General features: G+C 39.5%; 1 protein-coding gene across 2 annotated transcripts; it reads left to right on the plus strand.

The window, feature by feature from the left end:
• On the plus strand, positions 1-15,337 carry LOC131103261 (homeobox protein Dlx3b-like). Of its 2 annotated transcripts, XM_058049372.1 has the most exons (4): positions 1-36; positions 2,634-3,277; positions 11,341-11,525; positions 13,724-15,337. In XM_058049372.1, exons 2-4 carry the CDS (start codon positions 2,956-2,958, stop codon positions 14,174-14,176), a joined length of 960 nt encoding a protein of 319 aa, XP_057905355.1. In that variant the 5' UTR covers positions 1-36; positions 2,634-2,955; the 3' UTR covers positions 14,177-15,337. The 2 variants fall into 2 exon arrangements, with proteins under 2 accessions (XP_057905355.1, XP_057905356.1); XM_058049373.1 differs by lacking the exon at positions 1-36 and having other exon boundaries at positions 2,559-3,277.
• Positions 15,338-23,904: the final 8,567 nt, after the last annotated feature.

The following is a 23,904-nucleotide window of genomic DNA, read 5'->3' on the forward strand; positions in this document are numbered from 1 at the left end:
CCTAAGCGCTAACCAGGTGGTCACCGTGCAGTGACTGTAAGTTTGTTAGATACAAACAAATACATTACTACAATGACATCAAAGCTTTCATACATGCACAAAACGTTATTCCAGTGGCTAACAATCTGCCAAAAAAAGCTTACTTTGCACTGAACAGGAAGTCACTGTGTGCTTGTTTTAATGCTGTGCAACTAGACATGTCGCTGTTGTTTCATACTGTCCAGTAATAATAATGATTGACTAAACGGATCGAGTTTTCATAGACAGCCATTTAGTTTCCAAAATACAGTATTGGGTCAAAATATGAAATTTATGCAAAATAATTTTTTTAAATGTAGTTTATTGGAACATAATGTGCAACCAGTTCGATCTGAAATATTTTAATATGTCCAGAGTTTTGACACCCCGCCTCTCGCCTGAAGTCAGCTGAGATAGGCTCCAGCATACCAGAGGATAAACTGTATAGAAAATGGATGGATGGATAGAGTTTAGACATAGAATTTTTGTTTTTATTTGCAGAAATCTCCCTTGGAAGTGGACAAAATGCATGCATTTAACGAGATTTCATGAATGGTAGCAGAAATTGACTTTTCATCACAATATCTTGAAAAGTATAGATCATTATAAGCAGCTGGTGGCAAACCACTTCAAGTCCTACAAAGCCCTTGGCTGCAATTTGTCACTGAATCGCATTCCCATCTAGATTTGTTTCCATTGAACTGTGAAGAAGTAAGTGCTGAACACAGGGAACGATTCCACCAGGACATTGCAGCTATGGAGAAAGTGAAAGTGGAGTCAAAGCGTTGGAATGTGGTCAGTATGAGTGTAAGAGACGAGCCAAAGAGCATCATTCAGATACTGAATAAAGGGAACTTTGTTGTTTTAAGTGATACTTTAGCTGTTTTTTCATAAGATATTCAATCACATGATGTCCTAAGATATTTCGTAGGTAAGTATTTTCAAAATTTAAATATTATTTTTAAGCAAAAATGCTAAATCTATTGTAAATTTCCCCTATACGGATTTTCGAGTGGTTTTAGATCCAATGTTTAGTACAGGATGTAAAAATGAAAAAATAACTCTACAGTCACACACGAGAGGTTATACTGAAAAAAGGAAACCACACAAAAGAGACACTACTATTGATTCAAGGTGAAGTAAGGTAAACACAAAAGTGTGTAAAAACACATTTGAACTCACTTTTTGCATTTTGCAGAAATATATGGGTGCTATCACCACATACAATATAAATATGGCTTTCCAAAGTGCGGCCATTTGAATCCTGTGAGTGTTGATTTTTTGTGTTTTTTTTTTTTTTTGGCCTGTGGCGCATTACAGAAAATATAATGTAACAAGAAAACGAAAAATTAAAAAGGGAAAATTAAGTGGTGTAAAGTCACAATATTACGAAGAAAATCCAAGTTTGCAAACATAATGTCATATTATTATGATGAAAAATAATGTCATTTTAGTGGCATAAGTTGAAATATTAGATTATGAGAAAGTAAACAATGAATACAGTTGTCATTTTGGAAGATCAGGTTAAGGAAATATTCTATCATGTTATGAGAATAAAGTCAAAATATTATGTAAATAAAGTGTAATTACAAGAAGAAATTTTTAAAGAATAATATTGAAATTTTAAATAGTTAAATGAGTATATATTTTTTAATATAACAACAGAAATGGAAAATACAGCTGACATTTTATGGAAATGAAATCAATATTCAGTGAAAGTAGCAATTTTACAGGAATTAACTCATAATATTATTAGGAAAAATGTTTAGAGTATATGTATGTATGATATGTTTTTTTTATATTGTTAAACTCTCAATTTCTGATATCAACTGATATCACATTTTTATGCTGTACCTATAATTATCGGACATCCCTAAAAAATTTATTTTAGGAGCATAGAGTTGAAAAAAGACTTTTGCCGGGTCTTATTATAATGGAATAAAGTCATAATGAGAAGAAAGTTTATGAATGTTAAGAAGTTGAACTATTTACAAATTAAAAAATATGTGCAAAGACCAATGTAATAATATGCTTTTTCACCAACATAAAAATAAAACTATATACAACGTTTTAGCATATCTACAGTGTTGGTTTACAAAATATCAAAGTGTCTCTTCCATCCTTTCATTTTTCAGCATGTGGCCCCCGATGGAAAAAGTTTGGACCCCCCCTGCCCTACAGGGAATCCCACAGGGAGTGTTTGTGGGCTTTTAAGTTTATGGTGGGTCCACTGTGGAAAGGCTGCCTCCTGCTGAGGGCACGGTGGAAGCCTGGGGCTCAAGTCAACACATGTAAAGACACAAAGCTTTATTTAAAGATGCCTTGATTGACTAAATGAATCCCAACACCGGTCTGGAGGAGAATCTACATTTGAATAGGAGCAAAGCTAATGTGTAAACAGGCCTTATCACAACACCGTTATGCATGTGTGTTTAGGAACGGTTCATTTATTGTCTCCACTGCATGTTGTACCACGTCAGATATTGTTTTTTATTCAACTTTGGTAACAATAAGATCATTTGGATGTTTCCCAGCATGCAAGTTTGAAAAGTACAAATTCATATTGGCATTGGATAATACGTTATGATACTCAATGTGCTCTATGTGGCCCCCAGGCCGCTCCTTGGAGACCCCTGCTTTCAGGCTTCAAGGGAGAGGTTGACTGGAGGTTTCTGCGGGGAGGAGAAGGCAGTCAGACAGGCGACAAGCAATGCCGTGTTGGCCGCGGGGCAGAGGCTGCTCGTGGGAGGGTGAGCCAATGAGAAGGAGACTTCCACTCCTTTTCTCCTGCCCGGCTCGGCTCACTTCGGCGCGCCCTGTAATTAGGAGCTCCACTTGTGGGCTGGGCGCCGCCACGGTGGACCGCTTTGGGAAAGGCTAGTTCCAGACTCTTTTTCTTTTACTTTAAACACTCGGTGGGACTTCGACATCCTTAACATGAACGGACAGCCGTCACCTGTGTTCGAGGAGAAGAAGCCGTCCCTCCGCGCGTCCCCGAGCCTACCGGAGACCTCCCCCGCTGACATGGGCTTCTACGGCGGCCACGGAGCGCTCCACGGCTCGCAGGATTTTTACGCGGCGCAGCAACCCTACTCGACCCAACACATGAGCCCGTACTCGTACACCCACTACAACCTGAACGGGATGGTCCCGAGTGGGGGCTTCCCGTGCGGTAAAAGTGACTACACGTACCCGCACTCGGTGTACAGAGAGCCCGGGGGCTTCAACAGAGAGTCGCAGCCAACGCTACCGGACAGTGGTGAGTGACTTCACCCTATGTAAAAGTACTACTACATGCCTTTTAATGCTGGCTGTGGACGGATGCCTTTAATGATACAGTATTTAATTTGAAAATATATTTAAGGTCCCAATGGGGTAAAGCAAAGGTGTCCAAACCTTTTTCACCAATACACAAAAATGTTGATATTCTTTGTTTATAAACACCCTAAACATACAAAATAGAGGCCTTTCAAGTATTTTTTAATGTATATTTCCTGGTTATCCAACTACTATATAAATACTATATTTCAATAAATTACTTAATTACTGGCAAATATTTGTTTTGACCACCAAACCAAATTAGCAATTTTAAATAATTCTTGAATTATCCAAATCGAGCTAAATCTTTTTTTTTTATTACAGAGCAAAAAAACTTTCTTTGTACCTTTTATGTTTTCGTCCATTTGATGTTGTTTTATATGAACATCTGAATGGTTTAATGTGTATCTGAGGATGGATTTAGCTAATATCCTTAACGCTAGTGCAGATTTTACCATAAAGATGAGATATAAGATGTACTTTTTTTCCCCGGGGCCAAATGGGATGCATAGTTTATCTTGGAACTGACAGATGTTGATTTAGTAAATAAACATTAATTCATTGAAATGCCTTTCACTGTTACAATTAGCATTATGCTAGTCAATGAGTGAATCTGTCTGTAGTGACCTAACCACTATCCATTCTTTACTGACTGTGTGAATAGTGTTTCCCACCTTATTTATCGAAACAAATAGCACTATGCTAGTCAATGAGTGAATCTGTCTATAGTGTCCTAACCACTATCCATTCTTTACTAAATGTGTGAATAGTGTTTCCCACCTTATTTATCGAAACAAATAGCATTATGCTAGTCAATGAGTGAATCTGTCTATAGTGTCCTAACCACTATCCATTCTTTACTGAATGTGTGAATAGTGTTTCCCACCTTATTTATCAAAGTGCTGGCACTTACAGTATTTTCAATCCAAGAACACATCAACCACAACTCTGTTAATGTAGTTAGTGCATTAACAAGTTAATGCATTAATCAGATAATACAATCAAATGCATGTTCGAGACAGTGCTTTACGGCACAACATGTCACACTGTCGTGAGTACACAACCTACAATTTGCCACTTTTTGGGCTTCATGGTGGGGATATTTTGCAGTCATGCTAAAAATAATTTAGCAATAATTTTCCTCCAAAACTGAATCCTATGAAAACCCAAGTCCAAAAAGGCATGATCAATGGCTGTTGAAGCTAGTGCTTCCACAACCAAACTAACATTTGTGAATTACCACACAACTACGGTGCATTCAAAGACATTCAAAAAATGTGAAATCTAAATGCTTGACACAGTCAGTGAAGCATAAAGACATACACATGTAAACATTGTGGGCTTTCTGACAGTCGTACGTGTATGTACATTTTACGTGTATTATCAGTACAATGATGTACATGACAGTCACACACTCACTTAGCCGTTTATACAAACAGACAAAAACAGCGCAAAATGGTGTGTGTTCACAGAGAGTGCACTTTAATACTTTGCAAAAAAAATGGTTGCTCTTTAATGCAGTTGAAAAGGCAGCATTTCAAGAAATGCTCCAAACATTTGAAAGCCAGGTCAATTTTCCTGTGAGAAAATACATGCCAATTCCACAACTGAAACATGACATCATAGAGGAAATATTGCATTATTATGATATATCCTCATATTATCGTAACATTAGCGTTTTTTTGGTCTGAAAAAATGTTGGCAATAATATCCTTTAGTGTCCATTTGCCGCACATTGAAAATTTCAAAAAGCAGAGGCATTGTTTGTCCAGTTATATATTTTTCCATTTTACTTTTCTTAAAATTAATGTTAAAATTTAATCTCACTCTCATAGACCTATAGGTGAGTTAAGTGTCACCGTGACACCCTTAAAAATAAGGTTATTTTCCCTCATAATATTATGACGTTATTCTTGTAAAATTACATTTTTTCTCCTTACATTAAAAAGTTTTTCTATTAATATTTTTACTTTATTCTGGTGACATTTTTGTAGTTTTTTTCCCATTCATTTCTTTCATTTTTAGAATGTACGGTTGGCCGTACCTTGGTACCCTTGGTAACCCTGGTTTAAGCTGAACAACCCAAATCAGCACACGATTTGTTGTCAGTGGACGCGCTTCTGAACATGCACCGCAGTGATGTCACACATTGGCAGCTATGGAGGGAAATAAGTTCAAGCAGGAGCAGGTTCTCCACTTCAAAGTATCACAAACTTTTTCAAACCAAAATGAAAGGAAAGCGGTGGCTCAGGTTGTGACATAAGCCACGTTTGTGGGTGAAAAGGAAAATCATTTTTAAAAGTAAAAGCTAAAGCGCTAAAACAACATAATTTTGTTACAATACTGCAGTATGTACATGGCAGTAATAACAGTTAGGGGCTTTAATCCTGCACTTTTTTCACTTTTGTGGAATATGGGACTTCAATGTTGAAAGAGTGTGAAGTGCAAAATCTTTCAGTGACAATCCAAAACCCCGCATTCTACTATTAACCCTTTTTAAAACCGCAGGACCTCAGGACTGAGGACTGGGGTGAGCAACACATATTTAATAGTTTGAACGCTAAAACTTAGCCTCTACGATAAAAAAAGTATCATTCTTCTGCTGTTAAAAGCACTCGTAGAGCACAGATTCCGCCCCATTGTGATTTTTCACCATAAATATTACTCCTATATTTCTTTTATCTACATATTTAGATTCATTGACCATGAAAACATACCATTAGCAATCACATTCATAGTGATATCAATATTAGTTCAGTAGTTAGTCACAGAAATGGCATTTTCCGTAATGGCGGTTTTCTTCTGCGTCTACCTTCATACTGTAGCTTTTGAAGACACAACAAGTCCACTGGCACACGCCAGATTGTCATCCTATGATGACAATTCCAAAGGTCATATTATCCAGAATTATTCCCATATCTGGATCAGTCTTTGATATTTTGTACAACCTGTATTTTCTTCCAAGTGCTCCGACTATTTGTTGTGAGTCATATGCACAAATAGGCTGCACAGCAGATGAGTGGTTACCACACAGGACACACAGCTAGGAGACCCGAGTTCAATTCCAACCTCGGCCATCTCTGTGTGGAGTTTGCATGTTCTCCTTGTGCATGCATGGGTTTTCTCCGGGTACTATGGTTTCCTCCCACATTCCAAAAACATGTTAGGTTAATTGGCGACTCCAAATTGTCCATAGGTATGAACTTGAGTGTCCAAATGTGCCCTGTGATTGGCTGGCGACCAGTCCAAGGTGTACCCCGAAGACAGCTGGGATAGGCTCCAGCACCCCTGCGACCCTTGTGAGGATAAGCGGTAGAAAATGAATGAATGAATGAATATGCACAAAAATGATCCAATGACCATACTCATTTCTGGCAATTATTTCATCCAAAACAGGGGTCTCAAACTCACTTTACATGGGGGCCACTGGAGCTAGGGTCTGGGCGAGACTGGGCCGCATCAGGTTTTCAAAAAATAAAAAAAACGCATTTATTAAAAACAGAAAAATGAATAAACTTTGCTTTGGTTTCGATTTTATACAAGAAAAGCTCTGATAAAACATTCCACTGTTCTCAAATATCTTACTTTTTATTTTTCTACACAAAATAAGATGAAAAATAAATAAACAAATCAAGAATAAAGAAAATCAATCAGTAATAAATAATAAATATAATAATAACAATAAAACAGCAAATAATAAAAACGTAAGAAACCACATATAGTTGGTGGGTAGACAAATTATTTTTTAAATATAATATATTTTAATAAGATTAAAATTAACAAAGCATTATTAGAGCCCTGTAGACATGACAAAACACGACTGTAGTCACATTTATACTCTTTTTATTTACAACATATTGCGCAACTGCAGGGTCTTGAGACACATGCTAACTCGCAAACTAGAGAGCTAGTGACCTAAACTGTAGCCTTCAAGTTATTTCCTTTAAACTTAAATAGCCAAAAACTTACCACTTCCACACGGATAGGGAGGATAACTATTAACAGTTATTTAACCTTTAACATGAACATTAATCAAACGTAATAATTTTTTCTGGGTACATGATACTATACAGCATCCATATCAAACTTGCGCGGGCCGCACTAACATTAAACTTTCATATCAAGGCGGGGGCCTCAAACTAGTGTCCTGCGGGCCACATTTGGCCCGCGGGCCGCATGTTTGAGACCCCTGATCCAAAACTATTCATAATTTTTAACTTATTTTGAACACAAATAAACAGATGCAGGCAAAAAACATTAACATTGCACTACATTTTCATATCAACAGTACAAACCTTGTTTATGTGGATTTGTGGAGCAAAAGCACGGAACACACATAACATAGCTCACATTTTAACTTACCATGTCCTCATAGACAAGGTTTAAAAACATCACTTTGAAAGTCATCTCTGTGTGAATTACTTGAGGAAATGTAAACTCGACAGACTGGTGCACTGTTTTTTTCGACATTCCAGTTGGGAGTTGACTGCTGGAAATGGCTCCGGGGGACTTTGGCCCTCAGCCACGCAGCACATCAGGTGTCACGACATGTCAGTCAGCCCTGGTCTTTGAATCATCCAACAACACTGACTCCTTATCACGCGAGGCTTACAGCTGCGCCCCACACAAATAAATAAAAACACGTTAGTTTATTTAATAAAATGTTTTTAGAAAATAACCAATAGACGATCGCATTGATTTCAAGCAAAGCAGATCACGAGATATTGTGAGACCTCCCGCCCTCAAGAAATAAGGCACACAACTGGAAATATTTAAACAATGCAGTATATGGCTGCTTTTCACAGGGTTCAGGTTCTGGGACCACGTTCTATGACTTTCATTGCAGATTGCAGTATTTGTATTATTTTGCACAATGTCTTTATGTCAATCTGGTGGCATCACGGTAAACAAAAAAGGGCAAATATGTTTATTCATTGCATTAGTTTGAGGGATGAGCTATACCAGGGGTGGGCAAACTTTTTGACTCGCGGGCCGCATTGATATAACAAAATTTCCGGGGGGGGGGGGCAGACTATATATTTTACACGTAACAGTCCACCTGGTATTATTGTATCTGTAAAATTGTCATGCAATCTGCTATTATTATTTATTATTTTATATTTATATTTAAATATTTTAAAAATAATAAACTATTATAATAATTAAAATAAAATTAAAAATAATAATTATTATATTATTATTATGTAAAATATGTAAATATAACAATATTATTATATATAATTAATATAATAATTAGCATTAATATAATAAATATAATAATCATAATAGTTATAATAATAATATAATAATTATTATTTTATTTTTTATTATTATTATGTGTCAGGAGCACTTTGTAAACAACAGACCATGTCAAACAACGAAATTGATACAACCATCAAAAGGTTGGCTCAGGCCATGATGCCAGGTTGTATGTTGAGTTTAAATTAAATACTTTTGAAAGATTGGGCGGGCCGTATTCAAACACTTGGCGGGCCGGATGTGGCCCCCGGGCCGTAGTTTGCCCACCCCTGAGCTATACTGACCGTATCGGTATTGGAAGTAAAACATTGGACAATATCGATATATGGTATATTTTTAAGACAAAATTGTGTTTTTTCTAACAGAGGTACATGTATGCTATACATTTTATATGCAGTATGACATATTTATTAATGATTACCGACTTATGGTGAATGAGATTTGTTTTCTGCTGAAAAAAATGACCATTTTTATTTTTAGATCTTCCAGAATCTGCACCTATTCCAGCTGTATTTCCTTAGATTTGTGCTTCCTGCCAAAACGGTCTGTTTTAATTTATTCCACCCATGGCCCGCCTCTGGGCATGCCCACTCCGCTGTGATTGGTCACAGTGCTTTAAGGCTTTAAGAGGTACTGTAAAATCTGTCCACAAACAATTCAACTATGTGAATGAAGCCAAACTCCCACATAATTATCTTGGGCTTGTAGTAGTAGTATGTCGTATTAAAAAATGAGTAGAGCTAATCCCTCGTTTATCGTTAATTGGTTCCAGACCCGACCATGAAAAGTGAATTTCTTCACATGTGGGATTCTTCTTATGGCACGGGAAAACTGTTTATGGTCTTCTAAATATTTTTTAACATCATTACAGCCCTCTGGACATGGATTAACACCCATTTAGTCACCTTTACATTTGTTTTACCCAATATAGTAGCTTGTGTTCCGAATGTGTGGAGTGACATCGACGGATCAGAGCTGTGTTTTAGCTTTTAGCTCATGAGTGACGGCTGCAACAGTAGCCCTTGTTATTATAATTGGGATTATTATTAATATTGTGCCTCTTGTGAGATAATTTAGCCCAGGTTTGGTGTGCGTGTATCACCAAATAAGTGAAGGTCATATTTAACCATGAAACTGCATGATTTATTAATTAATATATGATGGGGAAAATGGGGTTGCACGGTGGCCAATCTCCATGGAGTATGTGAGTGTGAATGGTTGTTTGTCTATATGTGCTCTGTGATTGGCTGGCGACCAGTCCAGGGTGTACCCCGCCTCACACCCAAAGTCAGCTGGGATAGGCTCCAGCATACCTTACCCTAGTAAGGGCAAGCAGCATAGAAAATGGATGTTTGAAAAACCGTGGTAGATCAATTATTGATGTATTGGAAGCATTAGCCCAAATCTTTTTGTTGGAATTTTGACAGCATTTTAATATGTGTAGTGAAGCCTTTTTTTCTCAACACATTGGATTATATTGCACCTGTGGTGAGGGATGCCGTCAAGCTCAAGGAGTCCTGTTGGGGCTTTTTGGCTCATAGGACTTCAGCGGCAACTGACAGGTACTGGTAGACCAAGCGGTCCACGGCTTTGGCAGTCATTATTTTTAAACCTGTGATTTCTGCTATACTTAACTTTAAAATGCGGAAGACAACAACATCATTAATAAATGATGCAGGTGCAGTCATCAAAAGAGCCACATAGGACTTGCGTACCATAGGTTCCCTACCCCTGGCGTGGATGAACAGATAAAAAAAAAATGCAACATTTAAAAAAACAATGGCACACAAACAGATGTCAGTCAACTCCGATTGGCTGCTCCAATCATTAAATGAGGAAGCCCCTCCCCCTTACATGTGATTAGACAACCACAAAGCTTCTTGGACTCTCCAAGCTCTTCAGAAAAAAAATTGATACCATCAAAGTCAGTTGTATGTATTTGTAGTTTTGTGTATGGATGTTTAGTGATCCCTGGAAGACTATTAGTGGTAGTAGTTAATTTTAAGTTAATTTTGTTCTAAAAAGGGATTAAAAAACAAACAAACTGTAAACTGTAATGTGCCTGTGGCCCCAAGGAAGCATAGTCTTTGCTATGGTAAAGACTAATGGACATCCCGGATACACATAGACAAACAACCATTCACACCTATGGATGATTTACAACCTCCAAGTAGCCTGACACGCATGTTTATGGAATGTGAAAGGAAATCAGTGTACCCGCAGAAATTCCACGCACACACGAGGAGAACATGCAAACTCCACACAGAGATGTTCCAAGCCAGATCTCCTGACCGTGAAGTCAACCTGAGTGCTAAACGTCACAAGTTAATTGATAAAATATTGAGTGTGACTGCATAAACAAAAGTGATGCAAGAGTACTGCCAGTCACTCAACGGGAGCAACGTACTGTGCTGTATGTATAGAAGCTGTCCTCCGGACAACATGAAAAGCTCCAATAAATTTCCATCTCCCTCCCTGGCTGTGTGGGACACTCCGACCAAAATTATAAGTTCAGAGTGCTGGTGGAATTTCTTTGAAATGTTGGGGTTGTAGCGGCCGTGGCTATTTCTGTGCTATGTCGCTGCTGTGAAGGCTGCTCGGGAAGAGACCCATTTAAAGCTGCTTTTATTGTGTGAAGCGTGAAGAGAAGACACGCACAGATACAGTGCAGTGCAAAGCAGTAAATTTAAAACCGAGTTTCTTAAAGAGATGGACATATTTAACCAAATGTGTATCCTCTTCCAGTGAAAGAAGAACCAGAAATGGAGGTTCGGATGGTCAACGGGAAGCCAAAGAAAGTGCGGAAGCCCCGGACTATTTACTCCAGCTACCAGCTGGCAGTCCTGCAGAGGAGATTCCAGTCTGCCCAGTATCTGGCCCTGCCAGAGCGGGCAGAGCTTGCAGCACAGTTGGGTCTGACACAGACACAAGTGAGTGATGAACATGACACAGTTAGAAAGATAAGATCGGTTTGAGTTGACACTGTTGACATAAAAGTATTCAATTAATTCATCGTCAGTGACAAGTCAATCAAAGGTGAGTGTTGTTTTTGGAGAGTGCAATCCACTCTTGTCACACTTGTGTGACACTTGTCACACAGCCTCAGTTGAACACTGCTGGTTTGGGTTTTTTTGGGGTGGGTTGAAAAAAAAATCCATAAATAGTCAGTCGCATCTGTATGGGAAGGGATCACTGGGTGAAAACAATGTAATAAATGAGGCACACCTAGCACCACGTGACACACCAAAACTACAGAAGAAGAAAGAAATCATGCACATAAGTATTTTATCATTTAAGTCTCTCATACACACGGGAACAGCATTCTGGGTGACCACAAACTGTGTTTCCAGAGTCGGTGTTTATACCACAGAACTACATTGCGTAGAAAACTCATGAGCCGTACGGTTTTGGCGCCATCTTGTGTAGCACTACCTTGTAAGCACTACCTCTGAAACTCTTCGGGGGGCAGTCTTTCATTTGAAAGGCCTAATCATTTTGTTCATTCATTCATAAAAATGAGATGTTTAGAATTGTCGAGGGGAGTGATGGGATTGTAAAAATATTAATGAGTATCATCAGCCCTCCAGCACTTAATTGAGAACAAATTCGGCAGAATGTAGGCAAACTCGGTTTCACGGGGCTACCTATATATGCCTATACACTGCGCACGCTGAGCGGCCAAGTTGTGCTACACAAGATGGCGGCGTGTGCCGGCTGTGAGCTTTCTACGTCTTTCTATTTCCAGTGGTTTATACATGCGATATGAGAATGACGTCAGCGACCCTCCAACGCTTCGTCACTGTCACGTGACCAGAAGTGATGACAAGCCAACATAATATCTGAATATTTCGACGGACATGACTCACTTCAACTGACAGTATCCTGATATTTTGTAGCTTTATACTGACTCTACTCTATACTGTCATTATATAATGACTCGCAGTCGAAATTCCACTTTTCATAAGCGGAAGACGGCGGACTTATGCGCACCCGTTCTTTCTTCTTCTATGCTTGGAGTGTCATGTGTTTCCACCTGCGTGCCAATTCACAGCGCCACACGACGCTGACCGAGAAAGATGGAACACAAGCGACCCAATAAGAAAATAATATTCGGCAGATTACAAGCAGCAAATTTGTGAGTGCAGTGACAAAAAAAAACAAACAAAAAAAATAATCACGGGCTAAAAGCTAGATAGCCACAGCTAGAGGAACAAGTTGAACAATGTCTGCCGGGAGAGGCTTGTCAACAGTGCAGTTACGTCTCCACGCCCAGGTAGGCGCCAAGGGGATGAATATGGATGACTTTGCGGGCCAGCGTTAGCTGAGTAATTGTTAATGTTATGTTAACATACCACCAATTCAATGTTACAGACGCCCATTTAGCCCGTTGTTCTCCATATTGTGTTGAGTCATCTTTCCTCTTCATTGTACATTACACTTCACTGTACGAGCTACTTATAGTCCGGAAGGAGAACTCTTGTCACATTTAAATCCCGCGAGATCTTGTGACACCCCTGATAATCATTAATAAAATCGTCACAAAAATATAAAATAAAGGTTAAATGTCGAAGAGCTCACACAGCAGACTGAAAGATATTGACATAGTTGAAATGTTACTAATGTCAACATGTTTCTCTAAAAGCTAATTTAATAAAGAACACCTGTCAGGGCACCTATGGGCAATTTGGAGTCTTCAATTATGTATCTGCTATTGTTCTTTAGACTCAGTGGCTGTTCTGGCTGGAATGATGCCCTGGGCGGATGACACATTGTAAATCTCTGCATTTACGAGACAATTTTTAAAGATATTTACGATAAACCTTCATCTTCGGCCCACGTTTATCCTCCATCCATTTTCTATGCTGCTTATCCTCACTAGGGTTGCGCGGTTATATCTGGTGGCTGGAGCCAATCCCAGCTGACTAGAGGCGAGAGTCAGACTGGTCCGTTTATGCAGTTCTTTTTAAATTGTGCACCCGAAGGCTTTGACTTTCTCTTTTCCCTGTTTTCTTGACCAAAATAACAACACTTAATTGTAATCTACCAACATCACGCACCTAGTGGTCAAGGCACTGAATTAATTGTCTCACCCCCCCACCCCCCACCCCCAAATACTTTATAATTTCAGGTGAAAATATGGTTCCAAAACCGTCGCTCCAAGTTCAAGAAACTCTACAAGAATGGAGAGTTTCCACTGGGAGACATTGCTCTGGAGCATAGCCCAGAGGCTAGTGATTCAATGGCTTGCAACTCGCCTCCATCCCCTGCAGCATGGGAAAACAACAACAGCAGCAGTAACACTACCACCGCCGCCACCACCAACAACAACAGCAGCAGCAACAGCAACGATACGAACAGCAGCAGCAGCATCAAGAATAATACAATGCTGGACCCAACCAGCAGGGGGCAGGAGTCTTATCAGCCTCAGGGTGATTCCTCTGCAGTCTACATGGATGAGTACGCCCACCAGAATTGGTACCAGCAGCAAGACACGCATTTAGGTTTGCCAGCAGCTGGCCCCGCCCACCACACACCACCATCAGCACCAGCATCCACACCGAGTATGGGCGCTGTTTACTGACTCCTGTAGGAACACTTTAAATGGACCCATTCAACTTAAACGGGAATGTTTTGGATTATCCAGACATACCTGGAGTCATAAATCTAATGCAACGTAATAATGTACAATCTTCACATGACCGTAGTACCAAAATATAATTCATTCACATGATGCCTTATGCCAGTGTTGCCCAACCAGGGCAACATATCTTACATTATTATTCTATTATAATGAATGTATGAATGGCAATCCAAAGGTGTATTTATGTACTTTCTGCCATCTAGTGGAGGAGCATGTTTGCTGGCATTGCTAGAGAAAAAAGATTATTTGTGGTAAATTAATAATAATTTGGGGCCAATTACGTAAAATTGGATCATGTACCACGGCACATTGGTCGGGAATCATAAATGTATACATTTGTATATTCTTGTAAAGCAGTATGGGACAGCAGGTCATTTTTTGGGAAGATTTCACTGTGGTTTTTGACAACCAAATGACAGTCCAGCATGTGTAAATAATAAGAATATCTTGTTAATAACCAACTTTTTCTAGAATTATTATTTTGATTCAGTTGCTCCCCACAGCCTGTCAAACAATTCTGGCTTGGAGCTGATGTCAGTTTATAACACAGAGGTGTCCAAAATCTGGTCTCGGGGCCCTTGGAATATTCTTAAAAAAAAATGAATTCATTGTTAAAGAGATACCCCTCCTTTTAATCTGTAAGGAGCTTTTCAACCCAAATACCTACCTCACTCACGGTGCAACCAAAAATAACACAACAAATATGTGACAGGGCCACCAGCGAATGGCAAAAATCCACGCGTAATACCGACATCCATGAATGGTGCTTTTTGTGACACACGGCTTGCTCTTTCCCCTCCGTACCATACAGCTACCCTGATTTTCCGCTCTGATTTTTGGATCAACATTTGCAATTAAAGTGCCTGATGAGATTCACCTCCATAGCCCTCCCCCGTCTTGCTTCAGTATGCCTCACACACTTATTTAACACACCTAATGTATGAAATGTATAGGTACTCACCACTAATGAATGATAATTAATCTGATTAATGAACAGATGGAATCACAGAAATTAAGTGAATTTCTGCAAAGTAGGATTCCTTACTGACAAATGGGACATTTGTGTGGTTAGATAATAGAAAACCTGCTAAGACCTTCTAAATATGTTCTTTAAGCCCTCTAGACATTAAGTAACACCCCTAAAGTCACCTTTGCACTTATGTTACCCAATATTCATTCATTCATTTTCTACCGCTTATCCTCATGAGGGCCGCGGGGGTGCTGGAGCCTATCCCAGCTGTCTTAAGATGAGAGGTTACCCAATATAATATATTCTATAAATTTTATAGTATAAATATACGATATAATTATATCAAATATACTATAAATTAGATGTCTGGGGTTCATAGTTGAGTCAAGGTCAAGGTTTTATTGTTTTATTGTTGTGAGATAATTGAAACCAGCAATGAAAGCCGGGTGCTTGTGTGTCTCACCAAACATTGCTGCAAGCCTTGCTACGATATATCATCACAAAGTCTTTGAATGTATCATATAGATTATGGATTTTATGCTTGAAAATGCCTTACTTTGGGGAAAAAATGCATACAATGTGCTTAAATGTGCATTTTTTTACTCATAATAGGTTGTGTTGAACCACGAAACAGCATGATTTATTAAGATATTTTTGGAAAAATGCATAATTTTCAGTGCGAAGTGGCAAAGGACGACTGTATTTACAACTTATTGCTAACTCAGGGTGAATGAGATGCATTTTCTGTGGGAAAAAAATACCTATATTTGGGAAAAAAAAGAAAAATGTAACATTTTTTAACACAACAATCTAGCAGTTTTCCCTGTATCAATACGGCAGCTCTTTTGGGCAGTCATTCATTCATTTCTATCGCTTATCCAGGAATGCTGGCGCCTACCCCAGCTGTCTTGGGGCGAGAGGTGGGGTACACCCTGGACTGGTCGCCAGCCAATCACAGGGCACATATAGACAAACAACCATTCACACTCACATTCATACCTATGGACAATTTGGAGTCGCCAATTAACCTAGCATGTTTTTGGAATGTGGGAGGAAACCGGAGTACCCGGAGAAAACCGATGCATGCACGAGGAGAACATGCAAACTTCGCACAGGGTGCCCGAGGGTGGAATCGAACTCTGGTCTCCTCGCTGTGAGGCCTGCGTGCTAACCACTTGGTCGCCGTGCAGCCATTTTGGGCAGCCTCACAAGCAAAACAATGTCAACACATGCAAGTGCGTCATGCAACTCGTCAGGTGAGGTCTAATTAATGTGAGAAAATCCAAGCTAGGGAGGGTGTCGGTGTGCTTGAAATGCATGTCAAAAACGGAGTGTCACCTCATCTTGTTTGAATTGTTGTTTGTGATCATTCGTGGACGATAAAGTGCAACGCAGCTGGCAATTTTAAAGGTTCTAGCAGTATGTGATCGTCATGACATAAAGACCAACGTTTGCCAAACCCGAAGCAAATATTTTGTCCGTCAGTGCTACTGTGGGTGGCGTCGTTGATGTGACAAAGATTTTGTCATTGAGGTATGAGGATGCAATTGTAATTGGACTTTTAAATAGAGAACATGTGCCGCCAACCTTCTGTGTTGCTGTGTTTGTTCCTCCCCACTATGTGCTATACAACAAAGGAGTTCAATGGCCTGCTGTTTGTTTTTTCATTGGCCCAAACCACATTCTAAAAATGTCATTAAAAGAGAAAACAAAAACTAAAAAAACAACAATTTAAAAACATTTATGATAATAATAATAATAACAATGGTGATCACTTAGGATGGCATGGTGGTCTAGTGGTTAGCATGTTGGCCACGCAGTAATCACATGTTCTCCCCATGGGTTTTTCTCCGGGTACTCCCGCTTCATCCCGCATTCCATAAACATGCATGGTAGGTTCACTGGACACTCTCAAGGTATAAATGTGAGTGTGAATGATTTTTTTGTCTCCCCTGTGATTGGCTGGCGACCAGTCCAGGGTGTACCCCGCCAGCTGGGATAGGCTCCAGCATACCCCTGTCACCCTAGTGAGGACAAGTATTCAATATAAGGCAGGGGTGCTCACACTTTTTCAGCATGCGAGCTACTTTTAAAATGACCGAGTCAAAATGATCTACCCACTACAAAAATGCAAAACATCGATTTATTTTCAAATGTATTGAGGATTATTTGTACGTACAATGTATGTTGATGTACCTTACATAACCAAATGAGCCAATATTGCAAAACACACATAATTAACTATTAACATTTTTTGTAATTACCTCCACATTACTCCACATTTCCCTTCTTTGTTACTGCGATGGTAGAATGGCATATGAGGCAAACGCACTTCGAAAAAGACATTGTGAAAAAAAAAGTCCACCTCCCATTCCGTATGGAAGTGATATATTTTTGCCTTTTTACTTGGTCCAGCTCCTTCACTCATTTTAGTGACCATAAACTTTAGCGAGGGCTTAAAATCTAACGCAATTCGCCGACTAGCTTAGCACTTTGCATCGCTGTTTACGCATGAGCAAAATTCAGTTGTCATCTGACTGGTTGTCCTGTATGTCAATCAAGTAACGGGGATGGATGATAGGCTGACATCGTAAGTTCTGCTGCACTTAGAGACGTTGTTTGATTTGATTGGTCGCCCGAAGGGCAACATTCAGTTGTCATCTGAATGGCTGCCCTGTATATCAATCAAGTGACGGCATTGATGCGAGGATGATATTCTTTTAATGTCACGCCGCGATCGACCAGCGATCAACCAGTATCACCTCCCCGATCGACCGGTAGATCGCGATCGACTTAATGAGCACCCCTGATATAAGGCATTCAAGAGATGGATTCAGACATGCTGATGAAATGTAGTATTATACACCGGTCACAGGGTGTCAGTAGTGTAACTGTTACATAGACACACAAGCACCAGACATGAACGTCGGAAGAACATGCTTATTGCAGGTTTGAATATTCTCACTACAGGCACAATAATCTCTAATAAATACACAGGCTACTTTTGCAGACATTACCCACGTAATGCTAAAACTCATCCCTGAACCACCGAGGTCACTTCCTGTCCACATTTCTTTTTCAGGTTTCCTAGGGAACACACTTATAATTACACAGTATGATTCTCATTTATGGCTTATATTTGCTTATTTGAGCAACTAAATTGGGAGTAACGAGTGTAAAGGTGAAGACAGTCGCCATTCATTGATCACGGTTAATTGGTTAGTGATTGGAATGTTTTGTGGCATTACTGACACCTAGTGACCAGAATACTACATATAGCTTGTATTTCAATATTTTTGGTAAATTAACCACAAACCATTATATGGGTGTTATTTCAGGTCTAGAGGACAATGATAAAAATCGAATTTTAGAAAGTCATAAACAAGTTTTCTATGCCATAACTACAAAAATATTCCATTTATTAATGTTGAATCCTACTTCACTTCTTGTGATGAACGAGGGCCGACTGGGGGCTAGTTGTTTGGCACAAATCCCAAAACACAAGAAAACAGTAATAGTCCAATATAATTCATAATAGCACATCTAATGGAACATGTTGGTATGTATTATAGTCTTTTATTTATATTTTTGGACCAATTTGAGATCAAATGACGTACAGTACATCAGTCTCTGCCTGTGTTGAAATAAAACATTTTACTTGAGTTTTCCTTGTGTGATTGTCTAACTAATTTGGCAAATATCCGAGTGGTTTTTTGGGGGGGTGGGGGATGTGTGTGTGTGCGCATGTGTGTACGTGATCTCTCCCACACCGTTTATAAGAAGGCTGTGGGAGGTGACAATGCAGCAGACACGCCGGAGTCTTTGGATGCTAATAACACACCAGCAAAACAGAGAGGCTGGTACATTTCCTTTCATGTGGCGCACAGTTGGAAAAGGGTGGAGGCGGGTGTTGTTGTGTGTGTGTGTGTGTTCGGGTGTGGGAGACAAACAAGCGTCTTTCCTTGATCTTCTGAAACCAAACCCACAGGTTCAACTTTAAAATGGTGCCATAAACAAGACACCATCATGGGAAGTTTGTCTTTCAAACAATAGTAAATCAGTCCAAACACTCTTTGCAGCTATTCTCCAAATCCTAAAGGTTTCGAGGCTGTCACTTGCCCGGTACTGCGGTCCACTTTGCAACAGTAATGTGCTTCTTTTTGGCGCCTAGTGTCGCCGATAAGGTGCCTAGTGGCGCGCAGTGGCTCAAACTGCCTCCCAACTGGCTCATGGTGGCCCGTAACGGCGGCAAAAATAGAGTTTGGCGGCAAGAAAATTTTAAAATGTTAATAATAATGATAAAAATTTATCGCGCCACTTGCATCAAGCAATCAGTGCAAAGTGTCAAGCAAGTGGAACCAAATCCGCCAAACAATCAAAACAACCCGCCTACTGGAATCCACTGGAATGTAATGGCGTGCGCCAAGTTGCACCAATGATGCTAGGAGTCCACTGGGCCGGCGCCAGTTGGTGCCAGTTTGCGCCAAAGATTATGTGATTGGAACCAACTGCAGCCGTTGTAAATTTACGAGAACATAAACATTGTAAATTTTACGAGAACAAAGTAATACATTTATGAGGAAAAAAAGTGCTACATTTTCAGAGAAAAGGTTATATATTATTAGAATAAAGTTGTACATTGATGATAAAAAGTCAGATATTTAAGAGAAAAAAAAGTTGTCAATTAAAAAAGAATAAAAAAGAATAAAAAAGAATAAAAAAGAATAAAAAAGAATAAAAAAGAATAAAAAAGAATAAAAAAGAATAAAAAAGAATAAAAAAGAATAAAGTTGTGCCTTTACAAGAAAACATTTGTACATTTACATTTAAGACAATAATTTGTAAACTTACAAGGAAAGAGTCATAATATTATGAAAAAAATTGTAAATTTACGAGAACAAAGTAATAAATTTACGAGAAAAAAAAATAACGTTTGCGAGCTGAAAGTTGTAAATATACAAGAAAAAGTCCTAATGTTACGAGAATAAAGTCATACATTTACGAGAATAAAGTTGTACAATGACAATGAAAAAAAGTCAGACATTTAAGAAAAAAAAAGTGTCAATTTACAAGAATAAAATTGTGTAAGAAAAAAGTAATACGTTTACAAGATGAAAGTCTGAAATTTACAAAACAAAAGGAAAATAAAGTAGTACATTTAGTTGTAATACTACATGTCCTACAGTATGTGTCAAAGAGGAAATAAAGCATAGGAAACTCCTCTTGCTTCAGGCTAGCTTTTATTTATAAAAGATTAGCATGTCCCCCCCCCCCCACATGCCAAAGGTCACATTCGTCGTCTTTTTCATAGCTGTCCCAGGCAATGCCTGTAATCGCGTCACAAAGACGAGATAAAAAAAACATTAAACGCTTTGAGGCTCGCTGAACTGAGGTCTTACGGGATGTTTTGTGGAACCTGAGAAGAATATTTTTATTCCGTTTGTCCGTACACTCACAGCCACACCCCTTTATTTCATCATAACATCATGCTCAACCGAAACAAGGAACCCAAGAGCAGCGTCCTCCAAGGACACCTTCCTTGTTTATTTAGGACTTACCTTCCTGTGCTGAGCCCTCAGCTCCAAGGTGTCAAGGAAGAATGTGTCTGAACATCTCCGAGGGAGGCAACAAGGACTTGTAGTGACCTGTGGCCGCCTCCCCTACAGGAAAGATGGTTTGCACCAAAGTCAAGGTTCTAACTGACAGATCATGACTCAGCACAACATGCAACCTTCACACAGGGATGTTGTCGTACAGTGGTTCCCAAAGTAGGGGTTCACCAATTGTTATAGGGGATACGTGAATAAAAATGAAGAATAATTTGTGCCTGACACTCCAAATTACGAGTGCGCTTAAACACCTCAAAGTGCGAGGAGACCACAGCCGGAAGGAGACAGTTGTTCCTTGCTCTGTGTGTGTTTTATCAACAAATAAGCACGTTTGAATGATGACTGGGCGGCACGGCGGTCGAGTGGTTAGCGCGCAGACCACACAGCTAGGAGACCAGGGTTCAATTTCACCCTCGGCCATCTCTGTGTGGAGTTTGCATGTTCTCCCCGTGCATGTGTGGGTTTTCTCCGGGTACTCCGGTTTCCTCCCACATTCCAAAAACATGCTAGGTTAATTGGCGACTCCAAATTGTCCATAGGTATGAATGTGAGTGTGAATGGTTGTTTGTCTATATGTGCCCTGTGATTGGCTGGCGACCAGTCCAGGGTGTACCCCGCCTCTCGCCCAAAGACAGCTGGGATAGGCTCCAGCACCCCCGTGACCCTCGTGAGGAAAAAGCGGTAGAAAATGAATGAATGAATGAATGATGACTTTGTGCATTAATAGTGTTATATCTTGATGATTTTATTTATATTGGCGTTCTAATACATTCCCACACAAATTCAGCTTTGGATTTTTGACATTTTTCAACTCCACATGGCATTGTTGTCGTTGTATTTTATTCATTTGTCATGTGTGGAAGTCTCCTCCGTCTGTGACAGTTTGATTGGTTTAACCAGACTTTTTCAAGTTGAACGTGTAACTAGATCCTGAGATTATTATTATTATCATTTAATGTTGTGTCAAATCGTGTGTAATAATAATCAAATGATTTGGTTCCATTACCGTCAATTAACGAGTACGCAACATGACAAGGGAAATTAGGGAGACACAGATCATAAACTTCCTCTTTCTCGCACTTTAACATTAACTTTTCAATTACGGTGACACCATGCCAACAAGTAACAATAGAAGGTGATCATTAACGCTCATTATCATGTAATTGGTTTAAATATATACTCCAATTATTTTTGCATGTTGTTGATTAATGCAATGTAAGTACCTGCCACTCTAGGTAATTGTCAAATCCCATTGGCCTCTGATGTTATTTTGGAGGTGAATGACAGGAAAAATGTTCTTCTTTAGCTTGAAGTTATAGCTATAATAAATTTATCTTATTTTTTACAAGATACAAGGCTGGACTGAATGTATGAGTCATTTAAGTTGGTCCCGTTTATGTTGACGAGCCTGTCTATGTCGACTAACTCATCAAGTTGTTGGTAGTACATACATTTTTAATGACTTTGTCAACATAGAATTTGCAACCAGAAGGTATTATTTCTATGAAACAAGTAATGTCGGCCATAAAAATGGCTATTTCTCCTCCTCCAAACCTTCCTTCTAGCCTGATGTTGATGTTCTCCTCTGATTTCTGATCAACATTTGCAATAAAAGTGACTGTTGGAATTCTTAGATTCAACTCCAGAATCCTCTGAAATTATTCACTAGCAATGGAAGCTAACAAGCTAAATACACAATCCAGATTGAAACCCTAAAAATGCACATTTTTATATGTATGCTGTAATATGCTGTAATTCAGAGTGCCTGAGCTGCACAAATGAACCTTTTTTGTTTGTGTTTGTGCACCACCGCTTATCATGGGTGCTGGAGCCTATCCCAGCTGTCTTCCGGCGAGAGGCGGGGTACACACTGGACTGGTGGCCAGCCAATCACAGGGCACATATAGACAAACAACCATTCACACTCACATTCATACCTATGGACAATTTGGAGTCGCCAATTAACCTAGCATGTTTTTGGAATGTGGGAGGAAACTGGAATACCCGGAGAAATCCCACGCATGCACGGGGAGAACATGCAAACTCCACACAGAGAATTTGCAAGGGTGGGATTGAACTCGGGTCTCCTAGCTGTGAGGCCTGCATGCTAACCACTCTTCCGCTGTGCCAGCCAAGGTAGAGATTAACAAGCAAATAAAAGGTGACCTGCTGTTTATGTCATGTGGTAAGTGATGCTCTTTTTTCCATGCTGCCTTTTGCCCAGTAATAAGTTGTGAAATCTTCATTTGGGTGTGAAGGGTGAACTCACCTTTGTCATCTAATCTTCTTCCTCTTTGGGCTTTTCCCTTCAGGGGTCGCCACAGCAAATGAATCTCCTCCATCCAACCCTGTCTTCTGCATCTGTCTCTCTCACACCAACTACCCTCATGTCCTCCTTTACTACATCCATAAACCTCCTCTTTGGTCTTCCTCTACGCCTCCTACCTGGCATCCTTATACCAATATAGTCACTATCTCTCCTCTGAACCATCTCAGTATGGCCTCTCTGATTTTATCTCTAAGGCCTCTAACATGTAATGTCCCTTTGATTTACTCTTTCCTGATCCTATCTATCCTGGTCACTCCCAATGTGAACCTCAGCATTCGCATCTCTGCTACCTCCAGTTCTGCTTCCTGTTTTTTTTTCAGTGGCACTGTCTCTAGACAATAATAGTATCATAGGGTATACACTCTTGTATCTCACCAAAGTTGCTATGTTGTTTTTGTTGGCTTACTTTTTTTGTCTTAATTGCACAATTTTAAGTTGCAGCAGCGATTAACCGGTAGAATGCACATCTCTTTTGTGTTTGTGTGCGACTTTACAACTGCCTCATTCTTGTCATAGTCCATAATGATGATTGCAGAAGGTACGGTATGTCTTTTTGCTGTTGCTTTCCATTTTTTGTTGTTCAACTTTGGCTTATAGTGTCAATTCAAGATGACTCTTCATATGTGTATATATTACTTAATATACTTTTTGTTTAAATTATTGTTATTTCTTGGGCTGCTGACAGGTGGTTAGCGCACAGGCCACACAGCTAGGAGACCCGAGTTTGATTCCACTGTCGGGCATCTCTGTGTGGAGTTTG

The sequence above is a fragment of the Doryrhamphus excisus genome, chromosome 15, assembly GCF_030265055.1.
Source record: "Doryrhamphus excisus isolate RoL2022-K1 chromosome 15, RoL_Dexc_1.0, whole genome shotgun sequence".
Taxonomy (NCBI): Eukaryota; Metazoa; Chordata; class Actinopteri; order Syngnathiformes; family Syngnathidae; genus Doryrhamphus; species Doryrhamphus excisus.

Bases quoted from the DNA above. Each gene is read 5' to 3' on its own strand.
- LOC131103261 (XM_058049372.1), top strand. From the start codon at position 2,956: ATGAACGGACAGCCGTCACCTGTGTTCGAGGAGAAGAAGCCGTCCCTC. The intron at 3,278-11,340 runs GTGAGTGACTTC...ATCCTCTTCCAG, and splicing joins GCCAACGCTACCGGACAGTG to TGAAAGAAGAACCAGAAATG. The intron at 11,526-13,723 runs GTGAGTGATGAA...TTATAATTTCAG, and splicing joins TGGGTCTGACACAGACACAA to GTGAAAATATGGTTCCAAAA.